We start from the raw sequence: 15954 nt of genomic DNA, 5'->3' as shown, positions 1-15954 counted from the left end.
TGTATGAAGCCCACCCCACATGGCCCACAGTCCCTGTGCTGGCCAAGGCTCCCAGAAAATTCTCTATTTTTTAAAAGTAATAACTTTCCCCTTTGGGGGAATCCCAAAATTTGGAGACCCCCATTTTAGAACTCCAGGGAGTTCAAGTTCCAGAGAATATATATATATATCCCCAATGCCTCCAAATCCTACAATCCCTAGAAAACCCCAAATTTCTAATTCCCAGGACTCCCCCTACCCAAGTCACGGAATCTCCAAATCCCCAGGGAATCCCAAATTTAAGACCCCAACCCCAAACTCTCAGGAAACCCACAACCACGAGGTCCTTAGGACGGGGAGGAAGGAACCTGTTGCTAGGAGAACATCCCAGGCTTACCAGGACATCTCAAACCTGACTCCCAGGCGCCAGGAGACCCCAAACAGGAAGTCCCACCCTTGGAACAAGAATAGAGGACTCCAATGCCCTTAGTTCATGGATCTTCTGATCTCCCAAACTCCAAATTCCACGGGCCCCAGGCTCAAGGGAACCCCCAAGTCCCAAATCTCTGATTTCTAATTTGTGCAGGGCCCCAGGTCTTGGAGTCCCTCATTTCAATCCACCTTTTGGTCACAGGTCCAAGACACTAAATCTTAAGTCGCTGGCCCCAAAGGACCTCACAGCACCTGGGCCAGACCAACAGCCTGAGGGAGAAGCTGAAGGCCCCGTGGGTCCAGAGCAGACCTGGGGCCCTGATCACCAAGGACAGCTCACGACTGCCCCCCTTCACTGCATGCCCCCAAACTCAGCATGACTCCTGTCCTCTTCAATAAAGACGTTTCTATGGCCTTCGTGTGTCCGGTCACTGGGGGTTGACTGCCCTGTGCCCTTGCAGGGTAAGGAGGGGGGAAGAAGGCCTTTCTTTAACGTCGTTTCCCGGCGTCAACCGCGCACGAGCGACAGCTTGACCTGCAGAAGCGCTCCGGTTTCCTTCCCTGGCGTCTCCCATTTCCACCAGTCGGGCTGTGCGCGTCTGTTAACTCCGGAGTCCTGATTGGTAGAAAGCAGACGGAGTTCCGTCCCTGAGCGCAGCACGCAGCCTACCCCTGGGCGAGCATGGCAGATGCGAGGGAGAGCGTTGATTGGCTGCGGGCTCTTTGAATGTGCTCAGTGGTCTAAAACCTCCTGCGTCAGCCATATGGGGCGGAAGTGGCTGGGGGGCGGGCGAGCATGAGGGTGTTGAATCTGGAAATTGGAGGAGACGTTGTGGACGGTCAGGTTTTGGTTTTGGTTTTGGGGGGTGGTGCCGGAGGAGGCCCGGACAAGTTGGCAAGTCTTTCTCAGCTCAGATTAGGGGAGCAGAGATGCTCAGAATGGGAGGTCTGCAGGGGCTGAGATGAGAGGAGGGTCTTCAGGCCCCGGGGTACCTGTGCTCACGGTTGCAGAGTCCCGGGGCCCCGTGTGGAGCCTTCGAGAAAGGCTGCTGTGTGGGCTCAGAATGCTTTCTCTATGTGGCTTGGGAAGATGCGTGTATCCTTGGAGGAAGGAGTGTGCTGACTGCTGATAGCAGGCCTGGGACCCGGGGGCAGTGCTCGTTGGGTGGCTTTTGAGAAACTGGGCACTCCCTGGGGGTCTAGCCTCTGAAGGCTGGTCGCAGCTGAAGATGGGAGGCTTAGGGACTTAAGGGTGTCCACCCCTCCCTACAGGACAGCGCACAAGGAGTTGGTATCCATGGAGGAGCAGGACGCCAGGGTCCCAGCACTGGAGCCATTCAGGGTGGAGAAGGTTGTCAGGCCTGGGGGTGTAGAGGACAAACGTGGGGACAGAGGGTGTGAGGTGGGGGTGGAGTGACAGACTGACCCCTGTGTCTGTTGGTTGGGACCGCCCCATCTCTCTTCAGAGTCCAGCCCTAGGCCCATCTCCAGCCCCTAAGGTCGTAGGCTCCCTGAACTGAGGTCCCGGCCCTTCTGAGGCCATTTCCAAGTCCCTCTCCGAAAAAGAAAGGGTGCTCAGTCATGATAGGGTCGTGTTAGGCAAAGCGCCACGCCCTAACGCTGTGGCCCTTGAATACAGTTCCTCATGTTGTGGTGACCCCAACCATAAAATCATTTCATTGCTACTTCATCACTGTCCTTTTGCTACTGGTGTGAATCGTAATGTAAATACCCGTGTTTTCCTACGGCCTTTGGTGATGACTGGGAAAGGGTCATTCAACCCCAAAGGGGTCAAGACCCCACAGGTTGAGGCCCCGGTGCTAAGGTCAGTCTTTCCGTTATAGGCCCCACCTCTAATCTACTACGTCCCTGACTTCATCTCCAAGGAAGAGGAGGACTATTTGCTTCGACAGGTGACCCCAGCGCCCGTCCCACCCATCTTTCCCCTCTTGCCATTATCCTCTTGAGAACTCAGCCCCGCCAGGTATGAGAGCCTGGCAGCTCTGTGAAAACGCTGGCAAGGAGAGCGCCTTGGCACCCTCGTGGTTTTTTGTTTTTTTGTTTTTTGTTTCGGTTTTTCGAGACAGGGTTTCTCTGTGGCTTTTGGAGGCTGTCCTGGAACTAGCTCTTGTAGACCAGGTTGGTCTCGAACTCACAGAGATCCGTCTGCCTCTGCCTCCCCAGTGCTGGGATTAAAGGCGTGCGCCGCCACAACCCATCTCACCCTCGTGCTTCTATCTCTCTTTCAGCCATTGCTAGGTCCGTCTGAAAGAGTGTTCTCAGCCAGGTGTAGTGATGCCTTGTAACAGCCTGTAGTGACAGATTGTAATCCCAGCATGAGGGAGGTTGAGGCAGGAGGATCTCAAATTTTTTTCAGGACTCTTTTGTTGGTTTGTTTTTTTGAGACAGGGTTTCTCTGTGTAGCTTTGGAGCCTATCCTGGAACTTGCTTTGCAGACCAAGCTGGCCTCGAACTCACAGAGATTCACCTGCCTATGCCTCCCAGTACTGGGATTAAAGGCGTGCGCCACTAATGTCCAGCGAAACTTCTGGTTTTTTTTTTTTTTTTTTTTTAGATCTTTTAAGAAGTTTTCATATGTATGAGTGTTTTATCTGCGTGTATGCATGTGCATGACCTCTGTACAGTGCCCGAGGAAACTAGAAGACATGTTGATTCCCTGGAACTGGGGTTACCGATGGTTGTGAGCCACCATGTGGGTGCCAGGAAGTGAACCTGGGTCTCTGCAAGAGCAGCTAGTGCTCTTAACCACTGAGCCATCTCTCCAGCCCTGTCTAGTGAGCTCTTGTTTGAAACGAAACAAAGCAAACAAATAAACAAGAGAGAACTTTCCTAGAGGCTTAGGAAAAGCCAAATGTATTCTTAGGAAGGATGATGAGTTCGTTGGTGTATGGCGTGCGTGTGCGTGTGCGTGTGTGCGTGTGCGTGCGCGTGTGTGTGTGCGTGCACACATGTGCATATGTGTGTGTTCCTGCTGGGGGTGGTGTGCGATCTGGGCATTGCGTGCAGGGCACTCTACCACTGAGGCACACCTCCACCAGCCCAAGGACTCAGTTATGAAGCCCACATTCTCCATACTGAGATAGCCCAGGCTAACCTTTAAAGCAAGGGTGTTACTGAGATCACATTCCTGACAGGACTAGCCAGCCCAGCGCCACCCCAGAGCCTTGGGAACAAGAAAGTTTCAGAGCTTATTCTCCCTGTGTTGTGAGATCCCAAGTTGGGTGTGGTGGCACATGCCTGTAATGCCAGCACTGGGATGGCGGTTGTAGGAGAGTCAGGAATTCAAGGTGATGCTTAGTTATGTAGGGATTTCGAGGCCAGTCTGGGATACATGAGACCCTATCAAAAAAAAAAAAAAAATCTGGGAACACACCATACCAGAGAAGACTTTGATTTCCAGCTGTGGGTGCAATCTGGATAGAACATCTCTTACCATTTGACTTCCAAGATTGACTCAGCTGATTGGCTGGCTAGCCCAGTTCCTGGGCTTCCCCATGTCTTTGTGAGTATCCGTGTCGGAGATGAACTCTTGATAGAGCCACCTTCCTTGATAGAGGAGGACCATTCTTCAGTCAGGGTTATAGGAATAGCTGCTCTATGAATAGGCCCCAACTGGGACCTCCAAACAAACTCTAGACAGTCTGTTTCCACCCCACGTGGAGGCCCTCGTATCAGTATGCTTGGGGAAATCCTGAAAACCTATTCCCCCCTCCTAGGTTTTTAATGCCCCAAAGCCAAAGTGGACCCAGCTGTCTGGGAGGAAGCTACAGAACTGGGGTAAGTGTTCTTAGCTAGGGAGTGTGGCCTGGGAAGGGCTCAGGTCCAATGGTTTCCATATATGTAGGGCCATCTCCAAGGACTCCAGGGGTCCCAGAGCCAGGAGGATTCAGGGTTTGGTGGTGGTTTTAAGGGATTAGGGTTTACTGAGGGGTCGGGAGTATTTCCGAGGGCGAGGCGCTGTGAAGAAAACTTGAGAAAAATCCAGTGGCAGTCTCCAGAACTCAGTGGGCAGAGACGCTCCCAGCCATTGGGAATATCCCTAATGTGGGTACCAGATGCCGAGACTCCTTGCATGATTGGATGCATTCAAGCCTCCATTGCACTCTCCAGGTGGGCTCCCCCATCCCCGGGGCATGGTTCCCGAGCGACTTCCGCCATGGCTTCAGCGCTACGTGGACAAAGTGTCAGACCTCAGCCTTTTTGGTGGTCTCCCAGCTAACCATGTCCTTGTGAACCAGTATCTGCCTGGGGAGGGCATCATGGTAATCACACCATTACCTCACCTCAGTTCCCTCAGCGACCACTACCTCCCCCCGGATGGATCTCCGGATCGTTAAGAGGAAGGGTAACCATTAGGTTTGCCTACCCTCATTGAGCCGCTACACACCCCCTCCCTATCCCAGCTTGGGAACCCCACTCCGGCTCCCGCCCTGTCCAGCCCTGGTGCCCGTTTCCTCCCCAGCCTCATGAAGATGGACCACTGTACTACCCAACTGTCAGCACCATCAGCCTGGGCTCCCACACGGTCCTTGATTTCTATGAGCCTCGACAGCCAGAGGACGATGCCCCTATAGAACAGGTGGGTCCTCAGATAACGCCCCAAACACTTGAGGGCATCCCAGCATCTAACATCCCACATACTCCAGGACAGTCCGATTCTACCCGTCTCCAGAGTACGCCCGAGACCCAGACAGGTTCTTCCGTCCCTGGTTGGGTGGCCCTACTTTCTCCCAGACAGCCAGCCCATACCCAGCCAGTGTGCCTGTGTGGAGCTCTAGCTGCCACGACCTCCACAGATACCCAATACATCCCTGAGGTATTGGATGCCTGAGGATAACAGATGACTGTGACAGTCCCACAGACCGTTTGAGCTCAACGCAGAGTGCCAACAAACTTTTAAAAATTATTACTGTTTATTTATTTATTTATTTATTTATTTATTTATTTATTTATTTGGTTTTTTTTCGAGACAGGGTTTCCCTGTGGCTTTGGAGGCTGTCCTGGAACTAGCTCTTGTAGACCAGGCTGGTCTCGAACTCACAGAGATCCGCCCGCCTCTGCCTCCCGAGTGCTGGGATTAAAGGCGTGTGCCACCAACACCCGGCTGAGACAAGGTTTATGTAGCCCAGATGGCCTCACGTTTGCCATCCTCGTGTCCCATCTCCCAAGTGCTAGGGTTACAGGCATGTACCCACATTCCTGGCTCCAATATACTATATATTATGTACAGGGCACCTCAACATCGGTGTCCTGCCACTCTAGTCATATGCTCTGTGACCCCGCCCCCAGACTCTCCTTAATTCATCACCCCGTGACTGTTGGGGATACCTACCACTCTTCTTATCTTTAGCTCTTAAGTCCTGCATTCTTGGTAGCCCAGTGTTCACCGCCTCCGCCCGGACGCCCAGGCCTGATATCTCTTAGCCTCCCTCCCTGCATCTCCCTCTTTTCACCCCTTCCACCAAGACAGACCCCCCCCCCCCCTGCAATGCCATGCCTGACTAAAGCCTCCCTTGAACCCTACATGCTCCCCCAAGCTCCGGTACCAGTTCTTTAACAACCTCTGTCAGAGCCTGGCCCCAGCAGACACTCCCGGTTAGATCTGCGTGGATCCCTGAGACTGCCCGGTTCTGTCCCAGCCTCTCAGGTGCCAGCCGAAGTCCCCACAGTGTAGTGACCCTTGATGTCTTCATCTGCAGCGCAGGTCCTGCCTCCCCAAGGACTGGACGCACACAGACACAGGACTTCCCTTCCCAATAGCCTTGTTCCCACAACCTGTTAGATTGCCACTCCTCAGCCACCAGAGCTCCCCCCCCCCCCCGCTCCCCGGGGACTTGCTGACCCTTGTCCCCTGACTAACTGTTGACTGATTTTTTTTTTTTTTTTTTTTCAAACTCCCGGATGCAGCCCCGGCCGCCTCCACAACCCATCACCTCGCTGCTGGTGGAGCCGCGCAGCCTGCTGGTGCTCCGCGGTACAGCTTACACGCACCTGCTCCACGGCATCGCAGCCACCCTTGTGGATGAGCTGGACGCCACCTCGCTGCCACCCAATGCAGCTGCGTGCCAGTCGGCGCTGCCCGGAGCCCACCTGGTGCGCGGCACCCGAGTCTCCCTGACCATTCGCCGGGTGCCCCGCGTGCTGCGCGCCAGCCTCCTGCTGAGCAAGTGACCCAAGGACCCAAGTCCTGCCCACTCTGTGTCCTTAGAACCAACCCTAGGGAAGAGGTGGCTGCCCAGAGTTATTTATTTTTTTTTCCAGTAACTGTGGAAACCATGGAGGAGATGCCATTCCAAATAAACCGAAAATACCTTTACTTGTTTTGGATTTTATGCTAGGTGGGAACATATGCTGTGGTTTCCTTTCTCCCCACCCCCTCTTCAATACCGGGGATGGAACCCTGAGCTTCTTGGATGCTAGGCGAATGCTGTTTATATAGAGTATATATATATATATATATATATATATATATATATATATATATATATATATATATATAGCTTGGGGCAACAATTTCATGTTTTAGTTTTTTGAGACAGGGTAGCCATAAATTGCCAAGGCTGTCCTGGTAGCTAGAGCCTGTCTGAGATGACAGGCTTCAGCTACCAGTTGCTTGGACAATGAGATGGACCCTGGTGTTCAGATACATGGGTCCCTGAAGGTGCCAGGATGCTGGGTTTGAGGGGATGGGTGGAGTTTTCTTTCTCAAAGCCCCTTGGTGATTTGGGGTGGTGTAGGTTCTTCTGCTGGGAAGGAAGGAGTTAAGTGCCTCTCTACCTCAGCAGGGCATCAGGTTTCTTGGGTCCAGGTTCCTCCTGGAAGGGGTGGAGCCAGGCTGCCCGCTGGGCCTCTCAGTAGCCTCAGGCTTGGATTCGCACTGCTGAGGATGCATGGGGGACTGACTGACTGAGAAAGACTCTGACCGGACGTCCTCACCTGACTGTCCCCAAGTCCACATGGCCCTGTCCCCACCTCTTGGCCATGGATTTCCCTCAGAGCCCCTCACCCGTCCCCTGGGCGCTCTCAAGGAGCCGGACGTTGCTGGACACACCATCTGCCCTGTGCCTGCAGAGGAGACAAGCAGGTGGGGATTGGGGCTTGATACCTGGTTCCTAGGGAGGGGAGAGTGGGGAGGGCCCTGTGTGGAGTGACCACCATGGAGAAAACTGGGCATGGGATTTGGTGGGAAAGGAGGCCCAGTGACTCATCCAGGGCCCGGTTAACATGCCTTACCTTTAGGTCAGAGCAGGCCCAGGCCTCCTTGGGCCCTCCTGAGCATGTCACAGGTGAACTGAAGGACGCTGAGCCTGCCACCAGCCCCCCAAGACTACCCCTGGGCTCTTCCCATGGGCATCGAGATGGGGTAAGCGCTGGGAGGTGAGCTGACCACACCCTTTGTTCCAGTGTCCCGCCCCCCCCCCCCCTTGCTCTCTGTCCCCTAGAATCTGCCTCTTGCTCCAGGAATGATACGATGGTTCCGAGGAGGTGTTGGGTGTCTCTGGAGGAAGGGACACTGTGAGGATATTTTTTTGCCTATTAGCGTAGAAACATTTTAATTATTTTACATTTTTTTAAAGATTTTGTTTATTTATTATGTATATAATATTCCGCTTCCATGCATATCTGCACACCAGAAGAGGGCACCAGATGTCATTACAGATGGTTGTGAGCCACCATGTGGGTGCTGGGGATTGAATTGAACTCAGGACCTCTGGATGAGCAGTCAGTGCTCTTAACCTCTGAGCCATCTCTCCAGCCCTATTTTACATTTTTGTGTATTCATTGTGTGTGTGCATAAAAGTGGGCAGGTGCACATATATGTGCAGGCCAAGGGTCACTGTCAGTCACTCTCCACCGTGTGTTTTAGGGACAGGGTCTCTCACTGAACCTGGAGCTCACTGATTTGGCTAAGCTGGCCGGCCACAGGGACCTGCCTGCCTCCACCTCTCCTGTACTGGCATTTGAGTGGTGCCACATGCTTGGTTCTTTGTGTGCTGAGAATCCAAACTTAGGTCATCACCCTTTCTTGACAGAAAACACCTCATCCAATGAGCCAGTTTCCCCCACCTCCTTATTTGAGACAGGCTCTCACTATGTAGCTCAGGCTGGCCTTGAACCTTCAATTGTCTTGTATCAGAGAGCTGGGGTTTTCAGTATGTATCTCCGTTTCCAAGCTGGATGTATTTCAGTATTTTACCAAGTAGGAAATCATAATTTCATTAATGGCCTTAGTACAGCCCCATTCCCTGGGAGGGGTGGGTACTCTGCTCCATTACCCCTCCCAGTTTAGACCCATATAAAGAGGTTTCTCTGAGGCTCAAGAACCTGAAGACCTTGAATTAGATGTCTCCAACCTTAGGGTAGAAGGCTGCCAGGTGGGAGCAGGCCCAGTGTTGCAGTGGCGATGGCATTGGTTCAGAGAAGCACCCACAAGGCAGCAGCCTGCATGGGAGTAGGGTATAGTGTTGGCCCACTGACCCTGATTTGGCTTTCTGTCATTTCCAGCGTTCTGTTTCTGGCCTGGAAGTACTAGAAACCGAGCAGGACAGCCTACATCTTTGTCTGTTGGGGTTGAGCTTCCAGCTACAGGACCTGGAACAAGGCCTTGGCTCTTGGACACTGGCCTACAGCAGGATTGTCCAGCTGCAGGTGGGCAGGGGGAGAACCAGGATATGGGAGAGAAGGCAGAATCCTAGGCATGGGTGCAAGCTTCCTGGGGTGGAAAGTGGTTTTAGTACATATTCCGACTTCTGCATAGGACATGGAGGAGGAGGAAGTAACTCCAGGTTTGGGGGGTCTGGTGTCACTGTCATGTGTGTGAGAGTGTCTAACCATGTGTCTCAGGCCCTACAGGCAGAGCTACGAGGGGCAGCCGAGCGTGTGGATGCATTGCTGGCATTTGGTGAGGGGTTGGCGGAGAGGAGTGAGCCCAGGGCCTGGGCATCTCTGGAGCAGGTCCTGAGGGCCCTGGGAGCCCACCGAGACACCATCTTCCAACGGCTCTGGCAGCTGCAGGCACAGCTGATCAGCTATAGCCTGGTAGGGCCTGCCCTCGTAGTCCCCAAGCCAGGCTCTAATCCCCCCCAACTCCCATGACCTCTGTCCTCTGCTCCAGGTGCTTGAGAAGGCCAACCTCCTGGACCAGAACTTGGAAGTTGAGGGAGACTCAGACGGGCCAGCACCTGGTGGAATCTGGGGGCCCTGGGCACCTAGTACCTCCCTGACTCCGGCAGAGTTGGAATGGGACCCAGCAGGGGATGTTGGGGATCTTGGGCCCTCAGGGCAAAAGATATCTCGGAGACCAGGAGTTCCCTGTGAGCTGTGTGGCTACAGGGAACCCCAGGGCAGCGGACAGGGCCTTGAGGTGAGATCAGTCCCCCTCAAAGGCCCCCACTTGGCTGGGCACCATAGGCTGGGTACCTCTCTGCCCCTTCTAGCATGGCCTTCCCTTTCAAGGACTTGGTTCTGTCTCCCACTCTAAGCCTCTCTGTCTGTCTGTCTGTCTGTCTCTCTCTCTGACGGATTCAAGCTATGCAGTGCAGTCTGACCTTGAACTCACAATTATCATACCTTAGTCTGTTAAGTGCTGGGATTATGGCATACACTGACATGCCTAAATGTCACCATGGTTCTCCTGTGCTCTCTGTCTCTCCTTGTCTCCATGAACCCATTTGCCCTCCTTCCTCTTTGCCCTGTCATTCTGCTCTTCCCTGTGCTGCAGACACAATCCTGACCCCTCCTCTAAACACACCACCCTCACTCCCACCTAAGCCCTCGGGGGCATGCCCGGCCCCCCTCTCCCATTTCAGCCCCGCCTCCTTACATGCCTCCTCTCCAGAGAGCTGCTGGGACCCAACTTAGCATTTCCAATCGGTATTTCATGATATTCCTTACTTGGTACGATACATTTACTTGTTAATTTTTGACCTCTCTGGGTAGAATGTTAAGCTCCACAGGGACCAGAATTTTGCCGGTTTCCGTCCTCACCATGTCTCCTAGAGTTGTGCCTGGTGTGTAATAGACACTCATTAAATATTTGTTGAGTGGATGAATAAATAAAGTTTCTTTCCTCTTGGTTTCTTTGGCTCTTCCCCCCTCTGTCTCTGCCATGAGATCTGTGTGTACTTGCTTAATCTCTGTGGCACCTCCTTCCAGACCCTTCCATAATCATGCTACTGGTCTTCCAAGAACTACGAACTTTTCTCTTCCCACAGGATCTGCTCACATTGGGGCTCAGCCACCGGAAACATTTAGCGGCTCACCATCGAAGGCGCCTCAGGAAGCCTCAGGTGAGCTAGGAGCACTAGGGGGTATTGATGGCAAGTGAAAGACACCCAACCCATATTGACTGCCACACAGACACACAGACACACAGACACACAGACACACAGACACACACACACACACACAATGATTTCAGGGAATGTTGATGACAAGTAAAAGAGACCCAACCCATATTGACTGCCACGCACGCACGCACGCTCACACCCACACACGCCATGGATGCAGGACCTAAAATGTATTAGGGCTCAATCTCTGTTTCTTGGTGTTCTTTCCAGCTCCAGTCCCTTTCCTCTGCTTTACTAACCTACCCCTATGACCTCTGACCTCCTAGCCAAAGTCTTGGGCCTGACTTCACCTGCCCAGCTTGGGTCATAGGCTGCACCCTGAACTAGTTAGTGTGCTGTGATTGGCCAGGTCTGAGTCACATGCCCCATCACGGAAGAGGGGAAAGTGGAAATCAGCTTAAGGTAACCCTGAAGGTCTGAGTGTAGAGCCACCCACACAGTCACACGCCATCCCATCAGTGTTATCAGGACAAGGGCAATGGATGCATGAAGGACAGGTACAGACACCCACCACAATAAAAGTTCATGTGAGATTCAGGGTGCCTGGAAAGGAGGAAAAAATAAGGCTAGCCCTGTGGGTTTAGAGTAGAGAGAGCATGTCCCCACTTAAGTGTCTGTCTACCTTCAGGACAAGAAGAGACAAGCATCTCCAAGCCCATCAGATGTGATGCTGGAGGTGGATCATGGGTGAGAAAGGGGCTAGGGTGTGTGTGGCCAGAGGGATAATGGTGGCATCCCACCCTTGTTGATAACACTCCCTGTCTCTTCTCAGGGCCCCTGCTTCCGCATCCAGACGGCCCCTGACCCTCTTTCTTCTCCTTCTCTTCTTCCTTCTGGTGGGTGCCACACTGTTGCTGCCCTTGTCAGGGGTCCGCTGCTGTTCTCATGCCCGGCTGGCCAGGACGCCCTATCTGGTACTCAGCTACGTCAATGGCCTCCCTCCAATCTGAGTCCACGGCCCAGACGTGTATTAAATGGTTGCTTTCCAAAGATGTCTGAGAATATCGAGTGCTTGGGAACTTGGGAACAGTCTGGATATGTTTTGATGGCCCCTTCTCTACCCTTGTGTCTGAGGGCAGAACACAGAACTGAAGGAGCCTACCTTAGTAGGGGGTTCCCCAGATTGTAATGCAAACACATTAAAGCCCAAGTTGTTGATTTAAGAGCTGACAAAGTGTAGGAGAATGGGGACATGGTTCCGGAAAGGGAGAAAGCAGGCAGTGCTATCGGTACCCAGAGTACCAAACGGCTGGGATCCCATGTGGAGGACACTCAAACTTGTTCTAGGCTTCCACCCTTCCCCAGTGAGGTCTCTTCCTGGGGAGGCCGACTCCCTAACACTTCCAGTCTGTCTGTCTGTCCTTCCTGTGAACACCTGTCCCTGGAGGCTTCGGGAGAAAGGAAGAAGAGCACAGATGGCACTTGCCACAGGAAGTTAGAGGCAGGTGCAAGGCTGAGGCAGGTGCTGGGAGTGAGCTGCTACACCCGTGCGGCTCACATCCTTTCTGGAGAGGTTCCCGCATCCCACAGGGAGGGGTGCTGGCTGCTGTTACTAGCTCAGAACTGTGAGACACCGTCTTTTCTGAGAGATATTTCCCCCTGGTAGGGTCTTACTGCATATTCCAGGGCAGTTTTGAGCCCCTAGGCCTCCCGCCTAAACCTCCAGAGGACTGGGATTACAGGCCTAGCTAATATTTCTGTTCTTCGTTGCGGGGAATGAAACCCAATGCCCGGCACATGTCAGACAAGTGCTCCACCACTGGGCCACATCTCTAGTCCAGATTCCTGAGTGCTTGACAACACCAGGCTGCAGTCTAGTCTCCTCAAATCTGAGGTACAGGGGAAGAGGTGGGAGCAGAATGAAATACAAGAACGAGGCAGAGACCTGTGCTGGCCCCAGAAGCACACTGAACACAGCCCCTCCTCCCTGTGTTGGTCTCTAAGCTGCACACAGAACACACACCTCCTTGAATTCCCACAACCCCCCGGCAAGACCCACTGTAGCCAGGTGCAAAGTCAGGGCTGAGGCCACACAGGAGCAAGGGACTGAAGCCAAGTCCTCCCTGACTAGAATGGGAATGGGGGTTTAGTTGTGAGGGTAACTGAGAAATTCTAGTTAGGGCTTAACTAGATCTCAAATCCCACCCCACCCCGATTTTCCTCCATAACCGAGTGGCCAGCTTGGCCTATCAATTTAGCAGCTAATAGGATCGCTCTCCCTTTAAACTTCCACACTGACGTCCCAAGAGGGTTCCTGTGGCTTAGGCTACGTGTTCCACCCACCAGGGGCCACAGTCAGTTCTGCTGGGATCATGGAGGCTATACAGGGTGTAAGTGTGTCTTCAAAGGAAATTGACATGGTTACTGGAAACGCACAAAGTGGGTAGTAAGGGTCTGGGAAGCAGTGACTTCTAGGAGACTCTGCATTAAGCATGTGTACAAACCAGTAGCTGAGAAGTATCAGAGAACCTGTCGTTATGGTCTCTTTCCAAATACATTTATTGATTTTATTGACTTATGTGTGTGCACACATGCATGTAAACATCTAAGGACAAGTTGTCATTGTTAGTCCTCATCTTCTACTGTGTGGTCTCTAGGATTTGAACTCAGCTTGTCAGGGTTGGCACCAAACTCCTTTGTCAACTGAACCATCTCTCTGCCACCCCTCCCCCCCCCCTTTTTTTTTTTTTTTTTTGAGACAAGGTGTCTCTATGTAGCTCATGGCACCAAGGGCAGGTGAACTCAGTGGTTGGAGTGCTTGCTTGGCAGAGCACAAGGCCCTAGCTAGGTTCATGCCTAGAACCACAAAGTACACAATAATCCAGGATGTGCTGTGACAGAAACATGCCTGTGGTCCTGGCGTTCTGGAATGAGTGGCAGGAGGAGCTGGAGGCCATCATCCCTTACATGGCTAGATGGAGGCCAGCCTGGGCTACATGAGTCTTCGTCTCAAAAACAACAAACACTAAACCAACCGAGATCATCTTGATGAACAAAACCGAGGTCGAGAGATGAACACGTAGCTAACATCCCATGGTGAGGGGTAACAAAATTGAGGTAACAGCCATATGCACAGAGTGTCATAGTCTCTTCTCTGTCACTCAAGCTTCAGGTGGGGCCACATTCCCCCCTTTTGTTTCCACCTGCCTCTCCACCCTTGGCATGGGAGTACCTGCTTCCACTCCCAGAGTTTAGAGGTTGAGGCAGAAGCAGCTCAATGCCGAGACCAGCCTAGGCTACATCATGGCAAGACCCTGTCTCAAAAGAAACAAAAAGCAAAAACCCCTCAGGAGACTTGACAGGGAAGTAAGCACATCTCACACTTTATTCCCTTTATACAAGAATGCCGAGGAAGACTAACAGGAGTAGGGACTGCCTCTTAGAACCACCCAGGAGGGATTCTCCAGGAGTCTTTGGCTGATGAGCGGGGATGAGCTACTGTAAACCCTCCCGTTATCACCCTGGTTTGTCTCAATCTGAGTGGCACAACGGTTTTCCACACAGAACTACGAGTCTCTCACGGTTCATCGGGGCATCTTATTAAACTTGCTCAGGTCACAGTCTGCTTTCCTCTGCGTTAGAAACCACACGGGGCAAGTGGGCGGGGTGGGTGTGTTCCCAGAAGTCAAGAGAGGCATCTGGGCTCCCATTCCTCCGCGGGGAGGAGGAGGTGGTGGTTTGTGCCCTCTTTGACTTTGGGTCAGTGCATCACAGCGCGCATGGTGCAGCCAGCCCTGTTGGACTCTGGGTCAGTGCATCACAGCGCGCATGGTGCAGCCAGCCCTGTTGGACTCTGGGTCAGTGCATCACAGCGCGCATGGTGCAGCCAGCCCTGTTGGACTCTGGGTCAGTGCATCACAGCGCGCATGGTGCAGCCAGCTCTGTTGGACTCTGGGTCAGTGCATCACAGCGCGCATGGTGCAGCCAGCCCTGTTGGACTCTGGGTCAGTGCATCCCCGGAACCGTCCTTCTCTGGGTCTTGTCAGCGTCCACCGGATCGCGTCTCCCGTGCCTCTGTGCCTCCGCAGGGACTCTCTGGGCCCGGGGTTGCCGTGCCGCCGCCGGCCTCCTCCGTCGGGCCCCGCGGGCGCACGAAGATGCCCATGGCCGTGGCGTGGCCGGAACGCAGCAGCTGCAGCTGGCGCTTTCCCCGGCGGTACAGATACTCGATGCGCAGCACGTCGGAGCGCGGAAGGCCGGCGTGCTGCCGGAACTCGGCCCGCACCCGCGCCTCGGCGCCCGGTTTCCCCCGCCCGGCGCGCAGCAGCTCTCGGTACAGGCTCAGAATCTGCCTCTGCAGCCGGCTGGGCCGACTCATGACCGTGGCCGGTCGCGGGCGGCAGCCGCACACCCGCCACCCGCCACCCCCGCCCCGGAAGCACGGGCCCGACACACAGTCCCAGGAAGTTATTAGAGGGCGAGGCAACGGCCGCGCCAGCCAGAGGTCCCGCCTCCGAGGTTCCGGTGCCGCCGCCGCCGCCTCCGATTGGTGGGCGCGGCCGTACGTCACGGCGGCTTTAGTTGCGGGCGGGGGCGGAGTCGCTGGTGTCCTTGAGCCGCCACCCAGTGTGGACTCGAACTGAGGGAGGGAGGAGGGTGCGGCCCCCGCGGTCAGACTCTGGCTGGGTCGGAGGAAAAGACGGTCCTGAGTCCAGGGAGCACGGAGAGTGGAGGGCTCCAGTCTGTGGTCACCAAGGGACACAAGGACACTGGCAAGGGACAAGCAGCAGCTTTTTTTTTTTTTTTTTTTTTTTTTTTTAAGATGTATTATAGCCGGGTGTTGGTGGCGCACACCTTTAATCCCAGCACTCAGGAGGCAGAGGCAGGCGGATCTCTGAGTTCGAGACCAGCCTGGTCTGCAGAGTGAGTTCCAGGACAGCCAGAGCTACACAGAGAGACCCTGTCTCAAAAACCAAAAAAGTATTATTTTAGGGGCTGGAAAGTGTGTAAGCTGACGATGTGACTGCTCCACGGCTTGGCTAAGGGGGAAATTTGCATTGTAGATAAGAGAGGACAGCTGGAAGCATCCAGAAGAGTCCAGAAGAGAGAGAGAGAGTAGAGTGAACGAGGCTGTCTGGAGAGCTGCAGAGTAGCAGGGGGGAGAGAACAGAGAGAACACAGCGAGAGGAGGAGGAGCAGAGCAGAGACAGGACAGTGAGAGGACAACGGGGTA

The 15954-nt window shown here is 53.8% G+C and overlaps 3 protein-coding genes across 4 annotated transcripts; 2 read left to right on the top strand and 1 right to left on the bottom strand.

The window, feature by feature from the left end:
* The first annotated feature begins 1176 nt into the window (after positions 1-1176).
* On the top strand, positions 1177-6748 carry Alkbh6 (alkB homolog 6). Its single transcript, XM_027431282.2, has 7 exons — positions 1177-1250; positions 1684-1762; positions 2256-2324; positions 4149-4209; positions 4543-4694; positions 4895-5011; positions 6340-6748. The coding sequence occupies exons 2-7, from the start codon at positions 1709-1711 to the stop codon at positions 6601-6603; spliced, it is 717 nt and encodes a 238-aa protein (XP_027287083.1). The 5' UTR covers positions 1177-1250; positions 1684-1708; the 3' UTR covers positions 6604-6748.
* Syne4 (spectrin repeat containing nuclear envelope family member 4) lies at positions 6633-11773 on the top strand. 2 transcript variants are annotated; one of them, XM_027431280.2, is made up of 9 exons: positions 6633-6770; positions 7215-7516; positions 7672-7795; positions 8938-9081; positions 9277-9471; positions 9548-9796; positions 10647-10721; positions 11410-11468; positions 11554-11773. In XM_027431280.2, the coding sequence occupies exons 2-9, from the start codon at positions 7389-7391 to the stop codon at positions 11729-11731; spliced, it is 1152 nt and encodes a 383-aa protein (XP_027287081.1). In that variant the 5' UTR covers positions 6633-6770; positions 7215-7388; the 3' UTR covers positions 11732-11773. The 2 variants fall into 2 exon arrangements, with proteins under 2 accessions (XP_027287081.1, XP_027287080.1); XM_027431279.2 differs by having other exon boundaries at positions 6637-6770; positions 7218-7516.
* Positions 11774-14084: 2311 nt separating this feature from the next.
* LOC113837367 (succinate dehydrogenase assembly factor 1, mitochondrial-like) lies at positions 14085-15188 on the bottom strand. The gene has a single exon (XM_027431276.2). The coding sequence runs from the start codon at positions 15097-15099 to the stop codon at positions 14764-14766; it is 336 nt and encodes a 111-aa protein (XP_027287077.1). The 5' UTR covers positions 15100-15188; the 3' UTR covers positions 14085-14763.
* Between the last annotated feature and the right edge of the window lie 766 nt (positions 15189-15954).

Source organism: Cricetulus griseus, chromosome 9 (genome assembly GCF_003668045.3).
Source record: "Cricetulus griseus strain 17A/GY chromosome 9, alternate assembly CriGri-PICRH-1.0, whole genome shotgun sequence".
Classification (NCBI taxonomy): Eukaryota; Metazoa; Chordata; class Mammalia; order Rodentia; family Cricetidae; genus Cricetulus; species Cricetulus griseus.
Note: the sequence above shows the minus strand (reverse complement) of the source record. Positions and strands in the feature narration are given on the sequence as shown.

Coding starts and splice junctions, on each gene's coding strand:
- Alkbh6 (XM_027431282.2), top strand. CDS start 1,709: ATGGAGGAGCAGGACGCCAGGGTCCCAGCACTGGAGCCATTCAGGGTG. Junction 2,325..4,148: donor AGGACTATTTGCTTCGACAG/GTGACCCCAGCG, acceptor CCCCCCTCCTAG/GTTTTTAATGCCCCAAAGCC. Junction 4,210..4,542: donor GAGGAAGCTACAGAACTGGG/GTAAGTGTTCTT, acceptor TGCACTCTCCAG/GTGGGCTCCCCCATCCCCGG.
- Syne4 (XM_027431280.2), top strand. CDS start 7,389: ATGGCCCTGTCCCCACCTCTTGGCCATGGATTTCCCTCAGAGCCCCTC. Junction 10,722..11,409: donor GGCGCCTCAGGAAGCCTCAG/GTGAGCTAGGAG, acceptor GTCTACCTTCAG/GACAAGAAGAGACAAGCATC. Junction 11,469..11,553: donor ATGCTGGAGGTGGATCATGG/GTGAGAAAGGGG, acceptor GTCTCTTCTCAG/GGCCCCTGCTTCCGCATCCA.
- LOC113837367 (XM_027431276.2), bottom strand. CDS start 15,099: ATGAGTCGGCCCAGCCGGCTGCAGAGGCAGATTCTGAGCCTGTACCGA.